The sequence below is a fragment of the Taudactylus pleione genome, unplaced genomic scaffold (genome assembly GCF_031769625.1).
Source record: "Taudactylus pleione unplaced genomic scaffold, aTauple2 ptg000226l, whole genome shotgun sequence".
NCBI classification, from domain to species: domain Eukaryota; kingdom Metazoa; phylum Chordata; class Amphibia; order Anura; family Myobatrachidae; genus Taudactylus; species Taudactylus pleione.
Genome location: NW_028284628.1, coordinates 2,429,528 through 2,452,580, shown reverse-complemented (window position 1 = coordinate 2,452,580; position 23,053 = coordinate 2,429,528). Strand labels below are relative to the sequence as shown.

General features: G+C 49.0%; 1 protein-coding gene across 4 annotated transcripts in view; it reads right to left on the bottom strand.

Annotated features, from left to right (window-relative positions):
• SLC44A2 (solute carrier family 44 member 2 (CTL2 blood group)) overlaps positions 1 to 23,053 on the bottom strand; it is an 89,699-nt gene that overhangs the window by 14,070 nt on the left and 52,576 nt on the right. For all 4 annotated transcript variants that reach the window (XM_088479054.1, XM_088479056.1, XM_088479057.1 and 1 more), the window contains exons 7-17: positions 17,810 to 17,870; positions 17,336 to 17,462; positions 17,144 to 17,227; positions 16,945 to 17,057; positions 16,705 to 16,836; positions 16,292 to 16,391; positions 12,404 to 12,496; positions 11,388 to 11,472; positions 3,601 to 3,863; positions 3,043 to 3,137; positions 1,398 to 1,501 (exon numbers count right to left, since the gene is read on the bottom strand). In XM_088479054.1, coding sequence (XP_088335180.1) covers positions 1,398 to 1,501; positions 3,043 to 3,137; positions 3,601 to 3,863; positions 11,388 to 11,472; positions 12,404 to 12,496; positions 16,292 to 16,391; positions 16,705 to 16,836; positions 16,945 to 17,057; positions 17,144 to 17,227; positions 17,336 to 17,462; positions 17,810 to 17,870 — 1,257 coding nt within the window. The remainder of the gene's footprint in view (positions 1 to 1,397; positions 1,502 to 3,042; positions 3,138 to 3,600; positions 3,864 to 11,387; positions 11,473 to 12,403; positions 12,497 to 16,291; positions 16,392 to 16,704; positions 16,837 to 16,944; positions 17,058 to 17,143; positions 17,228 to 17,335; positions 17,463 to 17,809; positions 17,871 to 23,053) is intronic.

The window sequence follows — 23,053 nt, the reverse complement described above, 5'->3', positions numbered from 1 at the left end:
GGAGGAGCAGTTAGTCTCTGCAGATGGCAAGTCTGCTCCATCACAAGTATAACAGACTCCTTAAGTTCCCATGGCAAACCGCAGTACTCAAACTTACGGAAATAGCCTTCCGCCCTTGAAGGCACCGGTCACCTATATACATATTAGTCAGAATTGCAGCCCACCAGTTAGGGATGGTCAACGTGTGGTTACCATCGATGGTGATATAGTTACCATCGATGTTACCAAGTATGCAATAATGGGTGACAATCGATGGTTTCACAAACCGATGCTCATCCCTGTTGTTATTTGACTGACTGGCCCGTGGGCCAATCAGAGCCGAAGGGAGCTTTGCGTGTGTCGGAGGCGGAGCTATGCTCCATGCCCCGACGCATTGTTAAAAAAAAAGCAAAAACCATTCGGTTATACTGTGCCATCGATGGAGAGAAACCATCTCGTGGTCTAAGGGCCTGATTCAGACCCGGTCGCAAGTGCTGAGTGCTCGCAACCGGGTTGATGGTGGCCCAGAGCGCATGCGCACGACGGAGCCGGCTCCGTCGTGCGCATGCGCGAGACCCGGATAGCGACGGGCAGTCGCTCCTGGTCTCGCACCAAAGGGGGCGTGCTGTCAATGTTGAGTGACAGCACGCCCCCTTTGGTGGGCGGGCAGGGGGGGGTGGCTGCCCAGACGGAGGAGTTCCCATGAGAACGCCTACCGTCTGGAGATGGCCCCACTGACATCACAAGTGATGTCAGTGGAGAGATTCAGGCTCTGTTTGAGCCGAAAGCTCTCTGGGGCTTGCGGCCACGAGACCCTACCGCAAGCCCGATGGTCGCGATGGTCTTGACCATCTCGACCATCATCCTGGCCGCTCGAATTAGCTGTGGGTGGCATCTCACAACAATGCGAGCGGCCAGGAGGCCGCTCCATAAAAAAAAAAAATAAAAAAAAAAAGACGCCTTGATTCAGAGCGAGCGTTCTGTCAGAGCTTCCGGCTCTGAATCAGGGCCTAAGTGAGCAACAACAGCCAGACATAAAAGGTAAGATGAAAGGCCAGCCAAGAACAGAGCCCGGTCTTCAGTAACAAGATGCTCAGAGACATCAGTATGCCAGACACGTTAGTACCTATGTTTTACCAATCTCTAAAGACATATGCAGGTCAGTTCAATTATGCATGTCGTCAGCGATGTAGCGTTCATACATACTTTACATACAGCGGCCTCTAAATAGCACTTTGTAATACAGGCGCGGAGAACTAAGACGTGCGATTTGGGGCGATAAAGAGCGTCACTGTTGTCATTCCAAAGGCACATCGTGGGCACTGCCCACACATCTTGCCCAATTGAATCAACCCATAGTTTTAAGAATGACCCCACCTCCTCCATTTTACACAGTCCCCACACGGCTCTCCCCTTACCATGATGTAAGCATTGCGATTGAGGAACTTGATGAACTTCTCCAGACACCAGAAGCAGCACTTCAGGCAGCACAGGAGGAAGCGAGCACACTTATTATCCACCCCTGGTAGGAAGAAGACAGAATTATGGGTCAGGTGCCCACTTGAAAATGCCGTTTCACCAGCCGCCCCAATACAGCACCCAGTCTGGTTCGGAGACAGTTATAGAATCTGGTAGCGGTGCAGAAAGTGTGGCGTAGCCCGTAACAGTCAGGTGCCATCATGCTTTACAAAATGAGAATGAAGACGACTGGTTGGGTGCTATTGGTTACAGCACATCTTCTTTGGGTACCACTAGAACCTGTTTTCATATACACTAATTAGCCATAAACATTAAAATCATTTACAGGTAATTAATGTGAATAACATTTATTACTTCATTACAATGGCACCGCCAAGGGGGGTGGGATATATGAGGCAGCAAGGGAAACACTCAGTTCTGGAGGTTCATGTGTTGGAAGCAGGAAAAATGGGCATGCGTTAAGAGTGGCTTTGACAAGGGCCAAATTGTGATGGCTAGATGGCTGGGTCAGAGCATGCAGCAGGTCGTGTGGGGTGTTCCTGGTATGCAAAAAGTGGCCCAAGGAAGGACAACTGGTCAACAGACGACAGGGTCGTGGGCACCTAATGCTCATTGATTTGCATGGGGAGAGTAGGCTAGCCCGTCTGGTCCGATCTCACAGAAGAGCTACTGTAGCAACATATTACTGGAAAAGGTAATACTGGCTATAACAGAAAGGAGCAGAACACACAGTGCATCGTAGCTTGCTGCATGCTGATCCCTGTCCACCGCCAAAAGAGTCTACAATGGGCAGTGAGTGTCAGAACTGGACCATGGAGCAATGGAAGAAGGTGGCCTGGTCTAAAGAATCAGGTTCTTTTACATTTTGTGTACAGCCAGGTGCTTGTGCGTCATTTACCTGGGGAAGAGATGGCACCTGGATGCACTATGGGAAGAAGCCAAGCTGGTCTGATTCTCTGGGCAATGTTCTGCTAGGAAACATTGCCTCCTGCCATTCATATGGATGTTACTTTGACACGTACCATCTACTGTAAACATTGCTGCAGACCACATAGACCCCTTCATGGCAAAGGCATTACCTGATGCCAGTGGCCTCTCAGCAGGATAAGGTGTCCTTCCCACTACAACATATTTTCAGGAATGGTTTGAGGAACATGACAGAGTTCAAAGTGTTGACTTGGCCTCCATATTCCCCAGACCCCAATCTGATCGAGCCATGGAGGCCCCAACCTTCCAACTTACAGGGCTTAAAGGATCTGCGTGCCAGAAATCTCAAGACACCTTGAAGAGTCCATGCCTCCATGGGTCAGAGCTGTTTTGGTGGCACAAAGGGGCCCTAATGTTATGGCTTATCGGTGTATGTTCTCTATTATGTGTGGTATAGAAGAGGTATCCTAAAACATAACCAATGGAGCAACAGCGTTACCTTCTGCAGAATGTTAGCACAGTTATGGACAATGCCATTCATGGCAGAGAGGGCCAGATAATGGACAGAAATGTTCCTGGTCCTATAGACGAATGATGAGAACCCAGCAGCATGCTGACAGACGTTGGTCAGCAGCCACAACAAGGTCCTGGCCTTACCTTTCAGTTTGTGGTCCAAGTATTCCAACATGATCCTGATCAGCTGTACAATGGCTAGGATGAGAGACCCGAACGCCAGAGACCCCGTGTGATATCTAAATGGAGCAACAAAGGGTAATTAATGTTAAGTGAGGTTTAATTGCAGTCTGTGCAGCTGCTGATTGGAGCCTCTTATTCCCTCCTGTTACGTGTAATATAGTGAAGATGATTATTCTCTATGTTTTTAATGGAGGAGACAAACGTCAGGGCCAAGGTTTGGAAACATTACAAGCTGTGGCCCATCCGAGGTGGGAAATGAAGGGACAATGTAAATATGTTTTACCTGTATTGTGTTGCTGTCAGAGTCCAACACAATGACACAGAAGACTTATATATCGGTATCATATAGAAATGTATAAACAGGGACAGACTACCAAGAAACAGAACATGGAATGGATTTGCCCACCCAATACTGAGCAATGGGTGCAGCCAGCCATCCATCCAATCATCCACCGCCAACTCCTTGGACTGTTACCTCCCATGTTTGGATATTACATAGGTCTCTTGTCAATATCTCACCTGAGAGCACGGCCCAAGGAAGAGAAGATGGGAAAGGCCGGCATGTCATCTGGTTTCTTGAAGGCCCAATAATAGGAGGCAAAAGCCCCGGCCAGGGTCACCTGACCCAGCGCAATGACAAAGTTTGCTAACCAGAGAAACATGAATGCATTGTAGATCTGGAAGATAATCAGGTACTTATGGTAATAGGTCTCTCCGCCATAGAACGCAAACTGACAGGTGGCATCCGGGCACAAGCGGGTAATGTTGGTGGTGTTGAATGTCTGAGAGGAAACAAAGGACAGGTTATGCTTATTTTTTGAAAAAAGTTCTGTAAAAGAAATACAACAAATAGAATAATTAATACAATTACTTATTCAGATTACTATTACCCCCATTTAAAATACTCTAAAGCATGGATGATTACACAGATTCAGTGGTTACCAACTCAATCCTCAAGGCACCCTAACAGTCCAGGTTTTAAAGATATCCATGGTTGAGCACAGGTGACTTAATTAGTACCCCACCGATATTGATTTAACCATCTGGGCTCAGTCATGGATAGCCTAAAAACCTGGACTGCTAGGGTGCCTTGAGGACTGCTAGGGTGCACAATCCGTGCAATGGCGACCACTGCACGGATTGTGGTAGCTCAGGGAACTCTTAACAGTGCATGTTTTCCAGGTTTCCTCACAGAATCACAAGGGAAATAATTAGCACCACACAGAGTATGGAAAGCATTCACTGTGTGGGTACCCTGAGGATTGGAATTGGGAAACACTGCTCTGGCTATGCAGCCTGGCAAGCCTCATCAATGAATGGACCCATCTCTGACACAGTGAGGGGAGCCATTGTGTGGGTTAAACCAATGCAAAGAGGAGTTGAACAGGAACATTTTTGGAATCCAGTGAATATTGGTTCGGCCAAAAAAATGCCTTCACTCTACGTAGGTCACCAGTCCTCTGTATGGTCAGCAATAATACCCAGCAGGGAACAGAGCTGGTTCCTTTATACTGGTTTCCACATTTCAAGGAAACTCCTCCATGGCATTGTCCATATCTACTAAATGGCATGATCAGTACAATTCCCTGTACTAGTCCTGCATGCATAGTACCATTTCTGTTGTCCGGTGCACTGGGTGTAATTCTCGTTAGCTGTACAAATTAATATTTATTGGACTGTTTTAAGTATCTGCTCTGAAAATTAAATTATTAAAACACAGACTCCAGGCTGATCTGTCCTTTCAGCATGGACAGATGTACAGGTGATTGGAGATCAACATATAATTGGAGAGCAGCCTCAACAGCCATCCATGGACATGTGCAGAGCCAAAATACAATTACCAGCTAAGACAAAAGGATTTGTTTTCCAATGAATACTCAGCACTGTCTACGTGTCCCTGGCATAAAGACATGTTCTGCTGCCCATTGGAGTACGCCATACTGTGGTGGCCTTCAGTATACAGAATACCAATACAATGTTCTTTTCTATGGACATATAAGTCTGACTATTGGTATTGCAGCTAAGTAAAGCTTTTTTTTTTTTCTTCTTGGATCCTTATTAGCTGCACAGCCCGGCCACTAACTTCAGTAGTTTTCTATGATATTCTGCGATTTTAGCATATGCTATGTTCAATGACAAACGCAGTCATTACGGTCCATGTTTTAAGGATAGCCATGCTTGAGCACATGTGACTAAATAAGTACCCCAGACAATTTGCATTAAACCATTGGACTCAAGCATGGATATCCTTAAAACCTGGACTGTAATGGCTGTGTGAGAAGCAATGGCTCCAGATTCAATACAGTCTCAGACAATGGGAGTCGCAGCTCGAGTTTTGCAGATGAAACCGACTGAATAAATCACAAATTGCGATTGACTGACTGACAAAGGCCCTTGGAGAGCATCTATGGGAGAGGCTGATCATAGAGGTGGGAGCAGGAGTTACAGGGGCCTTGCAGCCAGGCTCAGCACATTTATAGCACCAACTACAAGGGTGTAGATCAGGAACTTGGTGGCTTCTTGCAGGAGGGAAGGATGTATTTTGGAAAAGGTTGTGCATGAGGAAGCGTCAGAACATGGAGTTTACCTGTATGGGAGGAATAAAGTTGAAAGCGATACCAAGACAGAGAACTTGGCAATGTGGTTCCTTTGGAGATATCAATAAGCAGATCATTTCAAAAAGTCTTTCAATTAATACAGTGGGGGCAGGTTCAAGAATCCTCAGGTAAGACTAGGGGCTGATTCAGACCCACTCGCGAGCGAAATGCGCGAGCCCCGGAGTGAGAGAGAACTTCACTCGCTCTAGGGCTCGCTACAAAACGGGGAGGCTGTCAATGTTGATCGACAGCTCGCCCCGTTTAGTAGGCGGGGAGGGGGTGGCGGCTGGACAAACGGAGGTGTTCCCGAAGGACTGCCTGCCGTTTGTGGGCGGCCCTACTGACATCATTCGTGATGTCAGGAGTGAAGTTCCTGCTCTATTAGAGAAGGAAGTTCACTCAGGCTTGCAGGGAACAGAAACCATACCACAAGGGTCTCGCTGCAAGCCCGATGGTCGCGATAATTGCGACCATCGCCAGGCCGCTCGCAAAAGCTGTGGGTGATCTGATCAGATGACGACGAAGGTAGGCCGCCAAAACTGCCATGATTTTGGTAAAGACCCGAGGGGCCGTTGAGAGGCCAAACGGTAGAAATTGGTAATGCTGCTGCAGGATAGCAAACCGGTGATATTGTTGATGAGAAGGCGCTATACGTACATGTAGGTAAGCGTCCTGAATGTCCAGAGACACCATAAAATCTCCAGGCTCCATAGCAAGGATATTAGAGCGGAGGGTTTCAATACGAAAACTGGGCACCCTGATAAACTTGTTCAGAGATTTGAGGTTGAGGATTGGCCGATGAGACCCGTTGGGCATTCTGAACCGGTAAAAGGGCAGAATAATAGCCCTTGTCTCGATGTGAGGAGGGGACTGGAATTATTACTGCTGAATTCAGTAAGGACTGAATGGTTTTTTTGGAGCAGCAGGGCCGTGCTTGGGCCCGATGGGGGTCTTGTGCAAAAAAAATAGCTGGGGGGGGGGGTTTCGCCATAGGAAGGATCGGGCATATCCGTGAGAGACCGCTTCTCTTACCCAGACGTCTGATGTGGTCCGACGCCAAAACTGGGCGAATTGAAGAAGTCGGCCTCCTCCAGGGAGAGGCCTTCCCTTGGCAGGTGTACATCTAGTAGCCCAGGCTTGTTTGGCCCTAGGCATAGAGGCCTTGGCTGATGCGTGCTGCCGTGGAAAGGACTGACCCTTCGGTTTTCCTTGAGGGAGAAAGGACCGAAAAGGATGACGTCCGAGGGTTTGTATTATATGTAGAGGGCAGGAACGCCTTCTTGGAAGCTGCCAAAGTAGTCCCAATTTTATCTAATTCTGGACCAAATAGGATATCTCCAGAATAAGGAAGAGACTCCAGCACCCATTTTGAGTCAGAGTCTGCTTTCCGGGAACGGAGCCAAACTATACGGCGCGCCACTACCGAAGTGGCAGATATCCTGGAGGCCAGAAGAGCCGTATCCATAGTTGCTTCTCCCAAGTAGAAGGCTGCATCTCTAATGTGAGATATGTAGGAAAGATGTTCTTTTGGAAGCATCAGGTGGAAAGGTCTCTTCTAAGGTCTCTGCCCAACTCTCAATGGCTTTTACCACCCATGTGTAGCCATGGCAGGACGAGTAATAGCTCCTGTAAGAGAGTATATGGATTTGTGACAAGCTTCTGTAGTACACCTATCTGTAGTCTCAGTCAAGGAGTTAGCAGTATGGATGGGTAAGGTGGCATTCTTAACCAGATGTGTTACATCCACTGCTGGGGGAACTTCCCATTTAGTGCAATCAGTAGTTGGAAGAGGGTAAAAAGAACTTAAACATTTTGGAATTTGAATCCTTTTACCGGGCATATTCCATGCTTCGCTCATGTGATCAGATAGCTGGTCAGAGTGAGGGAACTGTAATAAAACTAGCTTTGTCGTTTAAAAAGTGGTTGTTTAATCTTAGGAGCGAGTTCTTCTACTTCTATTTGTAAAATAGATTTTACAGCTCTCTCAACAGCAGGTATATTTAATTTAGATGGTCACTCCTTGTCTCCTGAGTCAGAGTGAAAGAGGTCTGCAACTTCCGCCTCCCCAGATGATATATCAGAATCAGAATACTGGGTGGACTGGGAAGATAACAGCATGTTTAGTAGGTAAAGGCTTTCCCTTTTGTAGCATTTGCTGAAAAACCGTAGGAGGTATTAGCCAAACTCTGGGCCTGATTCAGAGCCGGATGCTATTTGCGCTCGCTCGTCCAGAAAAAGGGGCTGGCTATTTAAATTGACCGTACGCTCTTTGCGGTCTGTTGACGCCTCTATGTCTGAACGAGCGAACAAAACATGCGCTCGCTATTTTGTAAAAAAACACCCCCTGGCCGCTCGCATCATACGTCATCTCCGCTATTTATTACATTAATCGAGTACATCGAACGGCGTATGAACTGCTCGCTATTCTTGTGGTTGCATTTTCCTACCGCAATCATGTGAGCAGTTCTGGCTAAAAGACACCCAAGTGACGTGGTCGATGACGCTGCTTTGTTAATTATGCACACCCTTAAAACGCCCATTTTGACCGTTTGGCACGCCTGCGTTCGGATCTCCACTCCCCGTTTTCAAGCACCTTCCCCTGTTACCACCCACATACGCCTCATCCTGTCACTCAAATTAGCAGGCACTCGCTATTTTGCGAGCACACGAAATCCGACCGCACTGACTGGTTCGCGCATGCGTATTACAACCCATACGCATGCGCAGATGTGCGAACATCGCTCGGAACGAACGAGCGGCCGCTTATGAGCGGCTCTGAATGAGGTCCTCTGTACGGAGGCAGACAGTACGTCTAACCATGGGGGAGGCAAAGGATTTGCAGAGAGTACCTGCTGTGGCCATCCCACAGGGGAAATACCACAGGGACTGCCAAGTGGTCTGCAATCTTTGCTAGCACCCGAGAAAAGGCAGCCCAGGGTGGGTCATGAGGAGGAGACACCGGGGCTGAGGCTGTGTAACAATTAGTACAAAGACCATCCTGAATGCGGTCCTCTGGGGCTAAGCCCGCTGAGCAGGACTTACAAGACACCAGAGTAGGAGCAGCAGCATCAGGCTGCTTGTTATCCTTTCCTCTGCCAGACATAGCCACAAGAATAATAAAATACACAGTATGATACAGTGCAGTGAACACCCTGCAGTTTGTGTAATATGGCACAGTGTAGTGTGCAACCGCGCTATATAGTATGTGATAGCCCTCACAAATATATAGGAGATGTGAGGCACAATGAACATACTTTAGTATGTCAGGGTATATTAGAATAAAGGGAAAGGTATAAAGCTGGACAGTATAGAAAGTAGAGATCAGTGCTAGCACAAGTCACATACAAAACGCAGAAAAACAATGTATGTATATCTACAATTGGCACTACGATCAACTACACAGACCGCAGTGGCTGGTAGGATATAGTGCTGTATAACCTGGCCCGTGGGAGAGGTATACAGCGTTTCCGGAGACCTGTGAAGCAGAAAATGGCTGCCGCGCGTCTCTGAGGGGGCGGAGGTTGAGGCAGGAGCAGCTCGGGGAACGGCTAGATCGCAGTGGAATGGCGCCCTGAGCTGGGGGAGGGGCTGCAGGGAGAGCGCCTTCTCTCCGTGCTGACATTAACCACCGGGTCCCCAGGCCTCTAAATATGCCTTGCACCAGTATATTAATGCCCTGGTAGTCTAGAGAAGTCATGGGCGCACCAGTGTCCACATCAGTGCCTCCGGTCCGTCTCCTGAGACCGGAGGCTAGACTGTGTAAAGATGCACAGCCTTACCTGTCCTCTGGATTCCGGGCTGCAGTCTGGGAAGCCTGCTAGCTAGTCCCCCTCAGAGCCCTGCCGGGATTACCTAGCCGGGGCTTGGTGTCACATCGCCGCGGAGGGGTGATGGAGCAGCAGCGCAGATGTCCAAGGGACAGTCTCTTTCTGCTGCTCTGTAGTTAAAACACTAGAAATAAAATTAAATCATAAAAATAAGCCTGGGCTGCTTGAAGCATGGCAGCACCTCCTATTATGTTTAAAATTAGGGGGTGCACTCCAAGTACACTTGAAGGCTGAGACTCCTATTTAGTATTTGCACCCCACCCATCTGCCCTTAGGTGTTTTTAATCACCAGCCCAGGTTCCTGCATTTCTGTCTACATACAGTATTAGAATGGGCACTATTACAGGTAAGTCCTGGATACATTTTACGTAATGTGTTAGTATTAGGGATGTTAGGGACCCATCTTATGGGGTTCACCTTGACGCGGTGGATGGGCAAACATTTTTGGCCATACATGTACTAAGAACCTCACTTATACTCCATGTTAATTGTAGAGTTTATTAGGATTATTTGGTCTATCATTGTTCTTACTACCTAGAGTGTGTGTCTGCATTCTATGTCCCCTGCATTGCACTACAAGTCTCAGCATGGCAGCACCTCCTATTATGTTTAAAATTAGGGTGTGCAGTCCAAGCCCCCCTCCCCCCCTTGCTGCTTGAAGCAGCCCCACTGTTAAAAATGGTGATCCAGCTCCTGCCAGACACCAACAAAACTGAGTTGCCTTCAGGCTGTGGGAGGGGTATGGAGGGAAGGACCGAAGTCTCCCTGTGGAGCCCTATGGACCCTGAAGAAGAAATAAATGTTATAGTAATTTAGAAAAAGATTGAATGTGGGGGGTACAGGATATTTCAAAGATTACACCTGGGCAGCAAGCTCAAGGAGTAGGGTTGGTTGTATAGTCAGAGAGAGGTCAGTTCATTAACTTCTATTGACTGGGACAAAAATTAAAACATAGTTTGCTTATAAATGAGGCATGGCTTGCCTTTTAAAGGCACCAGGGGACTGAGGGCTTGATTCAGAGCCGCTCGTAAGCGGCCGCTCGTTCGCTCAGAGCGATGTTCGCACATCTGCGCATGCGTATGGGTTGTAATGCGCATGCGCCAACCAGTCAGTGCGGTCGGAAATTGTGTGCTCGCAAAATAGCGAATACCTGCTAATTTGAGTGACAGAATGAGGCGTTTGTGGGTGGTAACAGGGGAAGGTGCTTGAAAACGGGGAGTGGAGATCCGAACGCAGGCGTGCCAAACGGTCAAAACGGGCGTTTTAAGGGTGTGCATAATTAACAAAGCAGCGTCATCGACCACGTCAGTTGGTTGTCTTTTAGCCTGAACTGCTCGCATGATTGCGGTAGGAAAATGCTACCACAAGAATAGCGAGCAGTTCATACGCCTTTCGATGTACTCGATTGATCTAATAAATAGCGGAGATGACGTATGATGCGAGCGGCCAGGACTCGTCTTTACAAAATAGCGAGCGCATGTTTCGTTCGCCCGCTCAGACATAGAGGCGTCAACAGACCGCAAAGGGCGAGCACTTAATTTAAATATCCAGCCCATTTTTTAGAACGCCCGTCCGCATATAGCGTCCGGCTCTGAATCAGGCCCTGTGACAGAAGGTCCTATACATGGCCCTCCGACCCTCCATGGATTGTTGGGACACATGTCCTGTCAGACTAAGTGCACAGGCTCCATTTGTGTCTTTATCCATAATTCTCTGGTCCCACACGAACCTCTACAGGCAGAACTTGTGTCTGTAATCAGATAATGGACTCTAATATCACACAGTAACAGTACCACAATGGTATTAATACACAATAAGTAAACACACACACACACACATACACACACAAAAGCACCTGGAGCTGTGACACTTGGGCACTTACCTCAGGGTTACAGGTTTTGCCAGAAAAATCACATTGTGTTTCATTAAAAACCTTGTAGACTGCCTCATTAGAGGTGGAGAGGAAGCTGTGAGGAGGAGTTAAAGGATAATTTCATATATACTTAGTACCTAAAGCTTTTAAGTGTGAAAGAAATGTATCTTCTGCCTTTCATCTCGTTATTGCTTGGTGGTATTCTAGGTTCGTGTCTTTTAAATATGCAGTTCTAGTAGGAGAGGGGCAGCTACAGTGACATCATAGCCCTAAGGGTAAAGAATTTGCCAATAAATGCCAACTCCCGCAATAAAGTAACCAACAGAGTTACTAGTCTCTTCCCAGTGACATCGCCAAGCTACCTGGTGATGTTGGGATGTTCTATACCCAGCACAGAATACAGCGCTGCAGACAAGGCTACACGTAAATGGGAATCAGACATAGCAGCGCATTACCTAGAGCAACTGAGCGAAACAATATTACGCCACAAGAGGCCAATCGTTGTTGGATCCCCCACAATAAGTACCTATGTTTGGGTATAATATGTAATTCGTGCTTCCAAGTTTGGTTTCGGTTCCAGCTGGGACAATGTGTGCGTTCATGCTGTGCATACATAACACAGGTTCTCTGGTCAACGTTTCCAAAGCGCTGGGGCGCTCACAACCTCTTCCCTTAAAAGGCCCTTTGACCTGTTACATGACTGGCACATGTTAACCTTGGTGAGCAGTAGGGACAAAGTGCCAACTAGTGGGACTGCGCAAACTAAATGAGGATAACTGGGAGTTCTGGTAATGGAAGAAAGTTTGGAATTGGAATAGTCCTTCAGTACTGCACCTCTACACATTTTACCATTAAGTTGTGATGAGTATACTCCGCTCAGAGTGTGCGCTGCAGGGTATTTTTAATGGATTTAGGTCTGTCTGACGGAGCGTGTCAGGATAGAAAGAAGCTGGGAGATCACCAAATCTCTTCCTATGGTGAAAATGAAAGAGAATGGGGCCGGGATGCAGGACAACAAAGGATACACTGCGGTGATGGCCCAGTAAGCGATACAGAGACACACCAGCACGAACGTAAAGAGAGGGAAAACCAAGGAACACATCACATGTCCGACCGCCCTGAGAGAGAAAAGACACATTAACTACCAGTTCCTGACTAATGGGGTGTAACAGTCTCATACACCCCAACCATTCCTCACCAGCTGGGCCTAACAGTCTCACACACCCTGACTGCCTGTACCTCACCAGCTGGGCATGACATTTTCTCACACACACACACACCCCCCTCCCCCCCGACTGCCTGTACCTCACCAGATGGGCATGACATTCTCACATACCCCCGACTGCCTGTAGCTCACCAGCTGGGCATGACATTCTCACACACCCCGACTGCCAGCTCCACACCAGCTGGGCATAACATTCTCACATACCCAGACTGCCTGTACCTCACCAGCTGGGCATGACATTCTCACATACCTCGACTGCCTGCACCTCACCAGCTGGGCATAACATTCTCACATACCTCCGACTGCCTGTACCTCATCAGCTGGGCATGACATTCTCACATACCCCCGACTGCCTGTACCTCACCAGCTGGGCATGACATTCTCACACACCACGACTGCCTGTACCTCACCAGCTGGGCACGACATTCTCACATACCCCCCGACTGCCTGTACCTCACCAGCTGGGCATGACATTCTCACACACCACGACTGCCTGTACCTCACCAGCTGGGCATGACATTCTCACATACCCCCGACTGTTTGTACCTTACCAGCTGGGCATAACATTCTCACATACCCCCCGACTGCCTGTACCTCACCAGCTGGGCATAACATTCTCACATACCTAAACTAGCTGCACCTCACCAGTTAGGCCGGACATTCTCACACACCCTAACTGCCTGCACCTCACCAGCTGGGCATGACATTCTCACATACCCCCGACTGCCTATACGTCACCAGCTGGGCATGACATTCTCACACTCCCCGACCTACTCGTACCGCACAAGCTGGGAATAAAACTTCCTCACATAACCTGACTGCCCAGTGATAGATACAACTACCCATTCCTCACCACTGCTTCACACAATGAGTCTGTCTGCTGGATGCAAAACACAAAAGGAACATCTGTATCTGCCACCTGCAAGATGCTCAAGACCCCCTTCTATTTCCCAATAAGCTTTTCTTAATCCACCCGACACACACACTACACCTGACACACACACACACACTGCAACCGTCACACACACTGCAACCGTCACACACACACTGCACCCGTCACACAAACACTACACACACACACTGCACCCGTCACACACACACACTGCACCCGTCACACTCACTCACACACTGCACCCGTCACACCCCTGACACACACTGCACCCGTCACACACACTGCACCCGTCACACACACACTGCACCCGTCACACACACACTGCACCCGTCACACACACACTGCACCCGTCACACACACACACACACACTGCACCCGTCACACAAACACTACACACACACACTGCACCCGTCACACACACACACTGCACCCGTCACACTCACTCACACACTGCACCCGTCACACCCCTGACACACACTGCACCCGTCACACACACACTGCACCCGTCACACACACACACTGCACCCGTCACACACACACACACTGCAGCCGTCACACACACACACACTGCAGCCGTCACACACACACACACTGCACCCGTCGCACGCACGCACACACTGCACCCGTCGCACGCACGCACACACTGCACCCGTCGCACGCACGCACACACTGCACCCGTCGCACGCACGCACACACTGCACCCGTCGCACGCACGCACACACTGCACCCGTCGCACGCACGCACACACTGCACCCGTCGCACGCACGCACACACTGCACCCGTCGCACGCACGCACACACTGCACCCGTCGCACGCACGCACGCACACACTGCACCCGTCGCACGCACGCACACACTGCACCCGTCGCACGCACGCACACACTGCACCCGTCGCACGCACACACACACTGCACCCGTCGCGCACACACACACTGCACCCGTCGCACGCACACACACACTGCACCCGTCGCACGCACACACACACTGCACCCGTCGCACGCACACACACACTGCACCCGTCACACTCACACACTGCACCCGTCACACTCACACACTGCACCCGTCACACTCACACACACTGCACCCGTCACACTCACACACACTGCACCCGTCACACTCACACTGCACCCGTCACACTCACACACACTGCACCCGTCACACTCACACACACTGCACCCGTCACACTCACACACACTGCACCCGTCACACTCACACAGACTGCACCCGTCACACACACAGACTGACCCGTCACACACACACGCACACACTGCACCCGTCACACACACAGACTGCACCCGTCACACACACACTGCACCCGTCACACACAAACACACACACTGCACCCGTCACACAAACACACACACTGCACCCGTCACACACACACTGCACCCGTCACACACACACTGCACCCGTCACACACACACTGCACCCGTCACACACACACTGCACCCGTCACACACACTGCACCCGTCACACACACTGCACCCGTCACACACGCACACACACACTGCACCCGTCACACACGCACACACACACTGCACCCGTCACACTCACACACACTGCACCCGTCACACTCACACACACTGCACCCGTCACACACAAACACACACACTGCACCCGTCACACACACACACACTGCACCCGTCACACACAAACACACACACTGCACCCGTCACACTCACACACACTGCACCCGTCACACTCACACACACTGCACCCGTCACACACACTGCACCCGTCACACACAAACACACACACTGCACCCGTCACACACACACACACTGCACCCGTCACACACAAACACACACACTGCACCCGTCACACTCACACACACTGCACCCGTCACACACACACACACTGCACCCGTCACACACACACACTGCACCCGTCACACACACACACTGCACCCGTCACACACACAGACTGCACCCGTCACACACACTGCACCCGTCACACACACTGCACCCGTCACACACGCACACACACACTGCACCCGTCACACACACACACACACTGCACCCGTCACACACACAGACTGCACCCGTCACACACACACACACACACACACACACACACTGCACCCGTCACACACACACTGCACCCGTCACACACACACCCCCGACACACACACACTGCACCCGTCACACACACACTGCACCCGTCACACACACTGCACCCGTCACACACACTGCACCCGTCACACACACTGCACCCGTCACACACACTGCACCCGTCACACACACTGCACCCGTCACACACACACACACACTACACCCGTCACACACACACTGCACCCGTCACACACACCCCCCCGACACACACACACCCCCCCGACACACACACACCCCCCCGACACACACACACCCCCCCGACACACACACACCCCCCCGACACACACACACACCCCCGACACACACACACACGACACACACCACACACTGCACCCGTCACACACCACACACACACTGCACCCGTCACACACACACACACACTGCACCCGTCACACACACACTACACCCCCGACACACACACACACCCCCGACACACACACACACCCCCGACACACACACACACCCCCGACACCCCCCCGACACACACACACCCCCCCGACACACACACACACGACACACACCACACACACCACACACTGCACCCGTCACACACACACACTGCACCCGTCACACACACACACTGCACCCGTCACACACACACACACTGCACCCGTCACACACACACTGCACCCGTCACACACACACTGCACCCGTCACACACACACACACAGTTATCTCTTCCTCACCTGCTGGATTCTTTGATGAGTGCAATGGCAATTAGGATCCTCTTCCGAAGGAATATCAGCAGCAAAATGACAATGACTTCCATAATGCACAGAATAATCACTGTCAAGAGAAATAGAACAGTGAGACACTGCAGCACTAGCCCAGAGCAAACGCCTATAACACCAGTATCCCCACCCCAGCTGACCTGCCTGCATACGGAGCCAGTATTCCAAACCTCCCACCCCAAGCTTTACAGATGCAGCACCAGTATCCCCCACCCCAATCTACCTGTATGCAAGCGGTACTACTATTGCCACTCACAAACTATCCCCCACCCACTGCAGCCTGTATACAGTCTCATATTTTCTCCCATTTCACCCCCACACACTGTATTAGAACAAAGAAAAAACAAAAGTGAGGAGATGGGACTTACTGAATGCCAGCCACGTCTGCCGTAAGTGTAAATAGACCCGGATATCAGTCTGAAACCCAATGTCAGTCAAGCTGACATCAGACCCGGCTGTCCCCTTCAGCTGAGCATATTCCATATAGCAGTGGAAGATTCCTGCAGTGGGCAGAAGTGAGTGGACAGCGTTCAACTTGCAGGATATGATAAGCAAGGCTAACGGGATCGGGAGATGCCAGCCGGTGGTATCTCATACAGGTTACTCACCATAACCCATAACGACAATCAACAAGACAATCATCACCCAGACCATAATTCCAGCCAGAAACCTCAGCAAGACCACAAATATCAGGCTGATCACCATGGCGATGACAAGACCTCTGTGAAGGATAGCAATCAACATAAGATTATGTACATAGGCGATAGGAGCCGGTCTCCTAAGGCGGAGGAAGCTGAATGGCCTTACAGGATTATCCAGTACCAGGAAACGGTGTAGTCCTCAAATATCTTCATAGCCACCTGCCGGGCCTCTAGCACCACATTGGCCTTTCTGTGTGGAGAAATTATCCATTCATTGAAGAGATGCTGTTGGGAGTATATTGGCAATAATCACAGGTAAACGGTCTCTGAGATAGGAGAGCGGTAACACCGTACTCACTTGGCTCCTTCAACCAGGTCAGACACATTGCGTTGTTTTTGGTTTCTTCCATCATCGAACGTTGTTGAATTACCAACCATGACCACCCCTTTGTTTACATTTATGGCCGGGAAACACCTTCTGGTGACTGAAAGCCAATTAATGAAAAAGACATTTGTCCGATACACTTCACAAGGGCAACACAGACAGGAGGAAGCTATGTGACACGGGGTCTGTCCCTCCCACCATAGGGTGACACAGACAGGAGGGAGCTATGTGACATGGGGTCTGTCCCTCCCACCACAGGGTGACACAGACAGGAGGAGCAATGTGACAGAGTATGTCCCTCTCAGCACAGAGTGACACAGACAGGAGGTAGCGATGTAACATATAGTCTGTCCCTCCCACCACAGGGTGACACAGACAGGAGGAGCAATGTGACAGAGTATGTCCCTCCCAGCACAGAGTGAATGACAGTTTATAGTGAATACGCACATGGTTTGCTTGGAGTAAGCATGGCTGGGCAGTCTCTATCTCTCAGCACCTCAGCAGGACTCTAGATGATATAAATGAGGATAGGAATGGTCAGGTCACTCATTGCTTTCTATGCCTCATAAATCCCATTACATATCTCACTGCCTCAATGATTCAGCCCAGACCTTGGGCCCGATTCAGAGCTGCATGCTATTGCCACCGCTGCTGCGATCCAGTACATGTGAAATATGCAATGTTGCAGCCACAGGGAGATTTATTGAGCCACCCACTGGCGTCTTGGCAAACCCAAGCAGCCGAGTACAAAGCCGCATCATCATTCAATGTTAGCCGTCCTCAATGACCCTATAGTCACACAGAATGGCAGAGGGAATTAAGACAATGAAGCCATATTTCTTGCATACGGGACCTGCATTTTTAGCAGACTTTTCCCATTCCCACATCCAAATGCTCCCTGACTGTCAGTCACACTGCGAATAAATACTAGCTGCGAACGGCTACGGTAATGTACCCCGACGCATGCGCAGTGCGACTCAGATGGGCGACAATCGCTCGACTGAGAGAACAAACTCTGAATCAGGCCCCTTACGTGAGATCTGACGCTCTTCACAAACCTCGTAAGGTAATTTTTTTATTTGTAAAAGGTAGGTGACCGATATAAAGGATATACAAACATCCTAAAACCATGAATCAGCAGCAAACAGTACATAGCCTTAGAACAGCAAAAATACAAGACATCATTTTCTGGGAGGGACGAGGCCAAGGTCTGTGCTGATGGACACAGATTCCTGGCCTCTTATGTGACCAGCACCTGGTCAGGTTGCAGGAAGCTTCAGGTCCCGCTGCCTGACCAAAGGGGCAACCATTGGTCGAGATTGTGATCCCAGCCTGTGAGGTCAGTCTGGGTGCTGGGATCACAAATGCAGCAAGGAGGTGTCTGACACTACATTCTGCATCTGCATCAGAGATGGATGGAGCTGCACAGCCGCTTATGTGCGGCTCTACTAATCCATCATCTATCTGACCCAGGCTTTTTATTCTATAGGAGAGCAGTAACACTCCATAGAAGTGGTATACCAGACTATTAATGAGAGCAGTAATAGAAGGCACGGCAAACTGCTTCCAGTTAGTGGCAATCAAGAGTTTAGCAGCATTAAATATATGGCCGCATAGTTTATTATATGGCTTAGAAGTTTCGGGATACGGTTTGCATCACAATACAGGCCACAGATCCTTTTGGAGCTACATTGATAAACAATCTGCCTATTACTGATCAAACTTCATTCCAATATATAGAGATCACTGGATAGTTCCACCAATTATAAAAGCACAAACTGTTTTGTCCACACAGACACCAACATAGGTCTGAAGTTGATGGGACTCAGTTAATACTTTGTGGCTTTTGCTAAATTAATTGATGCAAAACCTTCCGCATGGAATCAGTACAGTCCATTCTACATGCTACATACATGCTTATTTCTATACATCTTTAAGAGGCAAATCTACATAATCCTATTTTAGCTTCTCATCAGCAGTTTCCCTGAGATTTTTCTGTTGGGACATTTCCAGTTCACGTGTCTATTCCAGCAGTTTTTATGGCTGCTCGCAAGAAACCTAGAGTAGCCTCATCTGGATGACAGTCTTGCAGGAAAGTTGGAACAAATTGGCAGGTATGAATCTGTCCAAGCCATGACCTCTCCATAGGAATCGATACAGCTAAAGCCATCCGGTGCCTTCTTAAGAACTACAACTCTTGAGGGTACATAGGAACATCTCAAAAGCTACAGTACCTTTGTCAGATGGAAGACTTGCACAGATTACAGAATTTAACTTATCAGCTTCAGGGCTCTATTTAAGAACTAGCCAAAACCCCTCGCTAGCACTCGCTAAAGGGATTGCGGCATCAGTTCTGTATCTAGCTTATGGCTGTTTGCGACTTGAGCCATCTAAAAGATGGTGTTAGCCGTACTGTCACCATTACCGGAAAGCCCAGAAGGAGGAATGTGCAGACTTCAGTGAAGCCGGAATGCACATACACATGTACATTAGTTAATAACCTGTTGTGGACAGCAGTAGGCAACTGGGAGCTAGTCATAAGCTGAGGAGGAGGACACCGCTGGACCTCACCAGACAGGTAGTGTTCAATATCGGTCGCATATTTGAAAGTATCACTGATACTAAATTAAATATTTAATATCGATGTTAAATGGAGCCCGTAGCTTCAGAAAGGGGCGCTGATGAGAAAGTGCCTGTGTCCTAGGAAGGCCTTCATTCACCATAGACATTCTTCCTTAAAAGATCTTGAACTGGACCTACTGGAATCCATCAGCTCTAAATCAAAAATCAACTTCCACTGGCAAAGATCATAGAAATATTTCCTAGGATGGTAAAATCGAAGACTGAATGGTCCTGTAGTATTCTGGTCATAACCAAATGGTCACCGCAGTTTCCAGCTCCAAAGGTTGAGGTTCTCATCTACCTGCACAAGTTGGGTGGCTGCAGAATGAAATAGCTCTGCACACACACTGTAAATGATGGGGGTGCGGCATGCGATTCAGCATTTCCAGACACGCTATAAAAATCAGACCGTGGGCGTTTTCATAAACCGCCAACATGGCATAAGAAACACAAGCACAATGGCGGAAGTACCACTTATGTAATGGGCCATAAAGAATTTGAGATCTGCCTGTAGCAATGTCAGCAAGATAACAGATTCCAGGGTCTTTTTCTGGTCGCACGTCTACAACTTTATGCAAACGCTGTTACAAATTCCTTCCTTGGTGCACATCAGGGCGTCTGTGTGCAAGGACTGAGAGGCCCACTGTCAGAGTCTATACAGATTGGTGCGTGCTTAGATGTCACCATCGATATTGGCACAAGCCCTATGGCAGGTGCATATTATCCATCCGAGTATAGGAGCAATTCAGCGACACGCATAAGATGAACCTTCTCCGTGCATCTGAAATCACAACGGCAACGCTGTACCCATTCAACATCCAGAGCCGGATTTACAGGGCAACCTACTCGTATATTTTCTGGAGCACCCGGACGAAACCCACACAAGCTTGGGGAGAATATGCAGACTCTACACAGTATACGCTGTGGTGGGAATCAAATCGATGACATCAGTGCTGTGAGGCAGTAATGCTAACCACTACACCATCCGTGCTGCTCACATATAGCTAGATCACCAATGTGGGGGCACTGTAGCATAATGTGTACTGGGGTTTGTGTGGCTTATGGGGACACTACAGTGTGTATAATATTTGTGGTACAGGGAGTAATTTACACAGTATACTTATTAATAACAATCGCCAGCATAGCTCTGATTTTATCTAGTTGCCCTGGGGCCCTCACAAATATTGATCCGGCCCACTCTGTATCCATATGCGCAGTATTTGAGAGCGTGAAGATTGAGCAATCATTACTAGAAGTAAACGAGTCTGACAACAGTTGAGATGATTGGTAAAGCTAGAAAGCAGACTTCTTCCTCTATTTACCATAGGGTTTGGGAGACCCTCATTATCTGGTGCATAACTAAAGGATTTGATTGTGATTCTAGCCCCATGGCACAGACTCTGGCTTTCCTTCCGGATGGAGTGGATATGGGTCTTGCCCTCACCACCTTGATAGTTGAAGTATCGTATTAGGATTCATGGCTTTTGCGACAATTTGGGATCTAGTATTAGGTAGTTCCTGGTGGCAATCGCATCTTCCCCGCCAATGGCAGAGCTACATTCTCTGCGGTGTCAGGATACTTTTCTAAACCTATATAAGAACATGGTGGTGTTGCCAGCTTATCAGAAGTTATTTTTTTCAAAGGCTATTTTTCATATCAATTGGGAAATTATACTTCCTGTACTGTATCCGCAGCCAACAATAGGGAAATGGGATTAGATACCCAGGATCTCTGCATCTTTCCAACCATGAAATCTGGAAAACACATGACTGGTTCGGTTCTTCCTGTAGGAGTGTCGAGGTGAGGCTCAAGCCAAGCAGACTCTTGCAGGATGAAGGAGGTCACTGAGCAGGCTTACAAAGAGGAATAGACATAAGGGCCGTCATTCAGAGCCGCTCGCTAGCGGCCGTACGCTCGTTCCGAGCGATGTTCGCACATCTGCGCATGCGTACGGTTTTTAGTACGCATGCGCGAACCAGTCAGTGCGGCCGAAATTCGTTTGTACGCTATATAGCGAGTGCCTGCTATTTTGAGTGACAGAATGAGGCGTATGTGGGTGGTAACAGGGGAAGGTGCTTGTAAACGGGGGAGTGGAATTCGAACGCAGGCGTGCTTAAAAGTCAAAGCGGGCGTTTTAAGGGAGTGCATAATTAATACAGCAGCGTCATTGACCACGTCACTTGGTTTTTTTAAACTCAGAACTGCTCGCAAAATAGCGGTTGAAAAAACCAACCACAAGAATAGCGAGCAGTTCATGCGCTGGTCGATGTATTTGATTAATCTAATAAATAGCGGACATGACGTATGGTGCGAGCGGCCAGGGGGCGTTTTTAACAAATAAACGAGCGCATGTTTTGCACGCTCGTTCAGACTTAGAGGTGTGAACAGACTGCAATTTGCGAACGGATCATTTGAATAGCCACCCCTTGTTTTTGAACGAACGACCGCAAATAGCGAATGGCTCTGAATCAGGCCCAAGGTCCCATAAGGAATAAAGGCGCATTGTACAGGAGCAGTGGTGACCTCCTGCCCGTGCAGGCCTCAGCAGGCAGTTTATGCAAAGCAGCCAGTGGTCATCACTTCCTACCTTTACCAGACGTTGGGGGAGATGTACTAAGCCGTAGAGAGAGAGATTAAGAACCAGCCAATCCGCTCCTAACTGTCATGTTACAGGCTGGGTTTGAAAAATGATCGTTAGAAGCTGATGATCATTTTTCAAACCCAGCCTGTAACATGACAGTTAGAAGCTGATTGATTGGTATTTCACCTCTGTCCACTTTATAGCTGGCTACACACTGGGCGATATATATGCCATTCAATTGGACGGCCGATATATAGAGAGCGTGTCGGCAGGTGTGTACCCTGATATGCCTGTGATCGGTGCTATTCACAGACCTATCGCGATGGCAGTGCAGCACAGTTGATGGCCGATTATATCTGCATGTAGATCGGTGCATCTGGCTGTGTATATGGGCGGTCCGCCGACTGCCAGTACACGTGCTGCAGAGACCTGGCGGTGATTGACATCTCCACTGGGCAGCCAAATTCAAATGCCCGCCCAGTTGTGA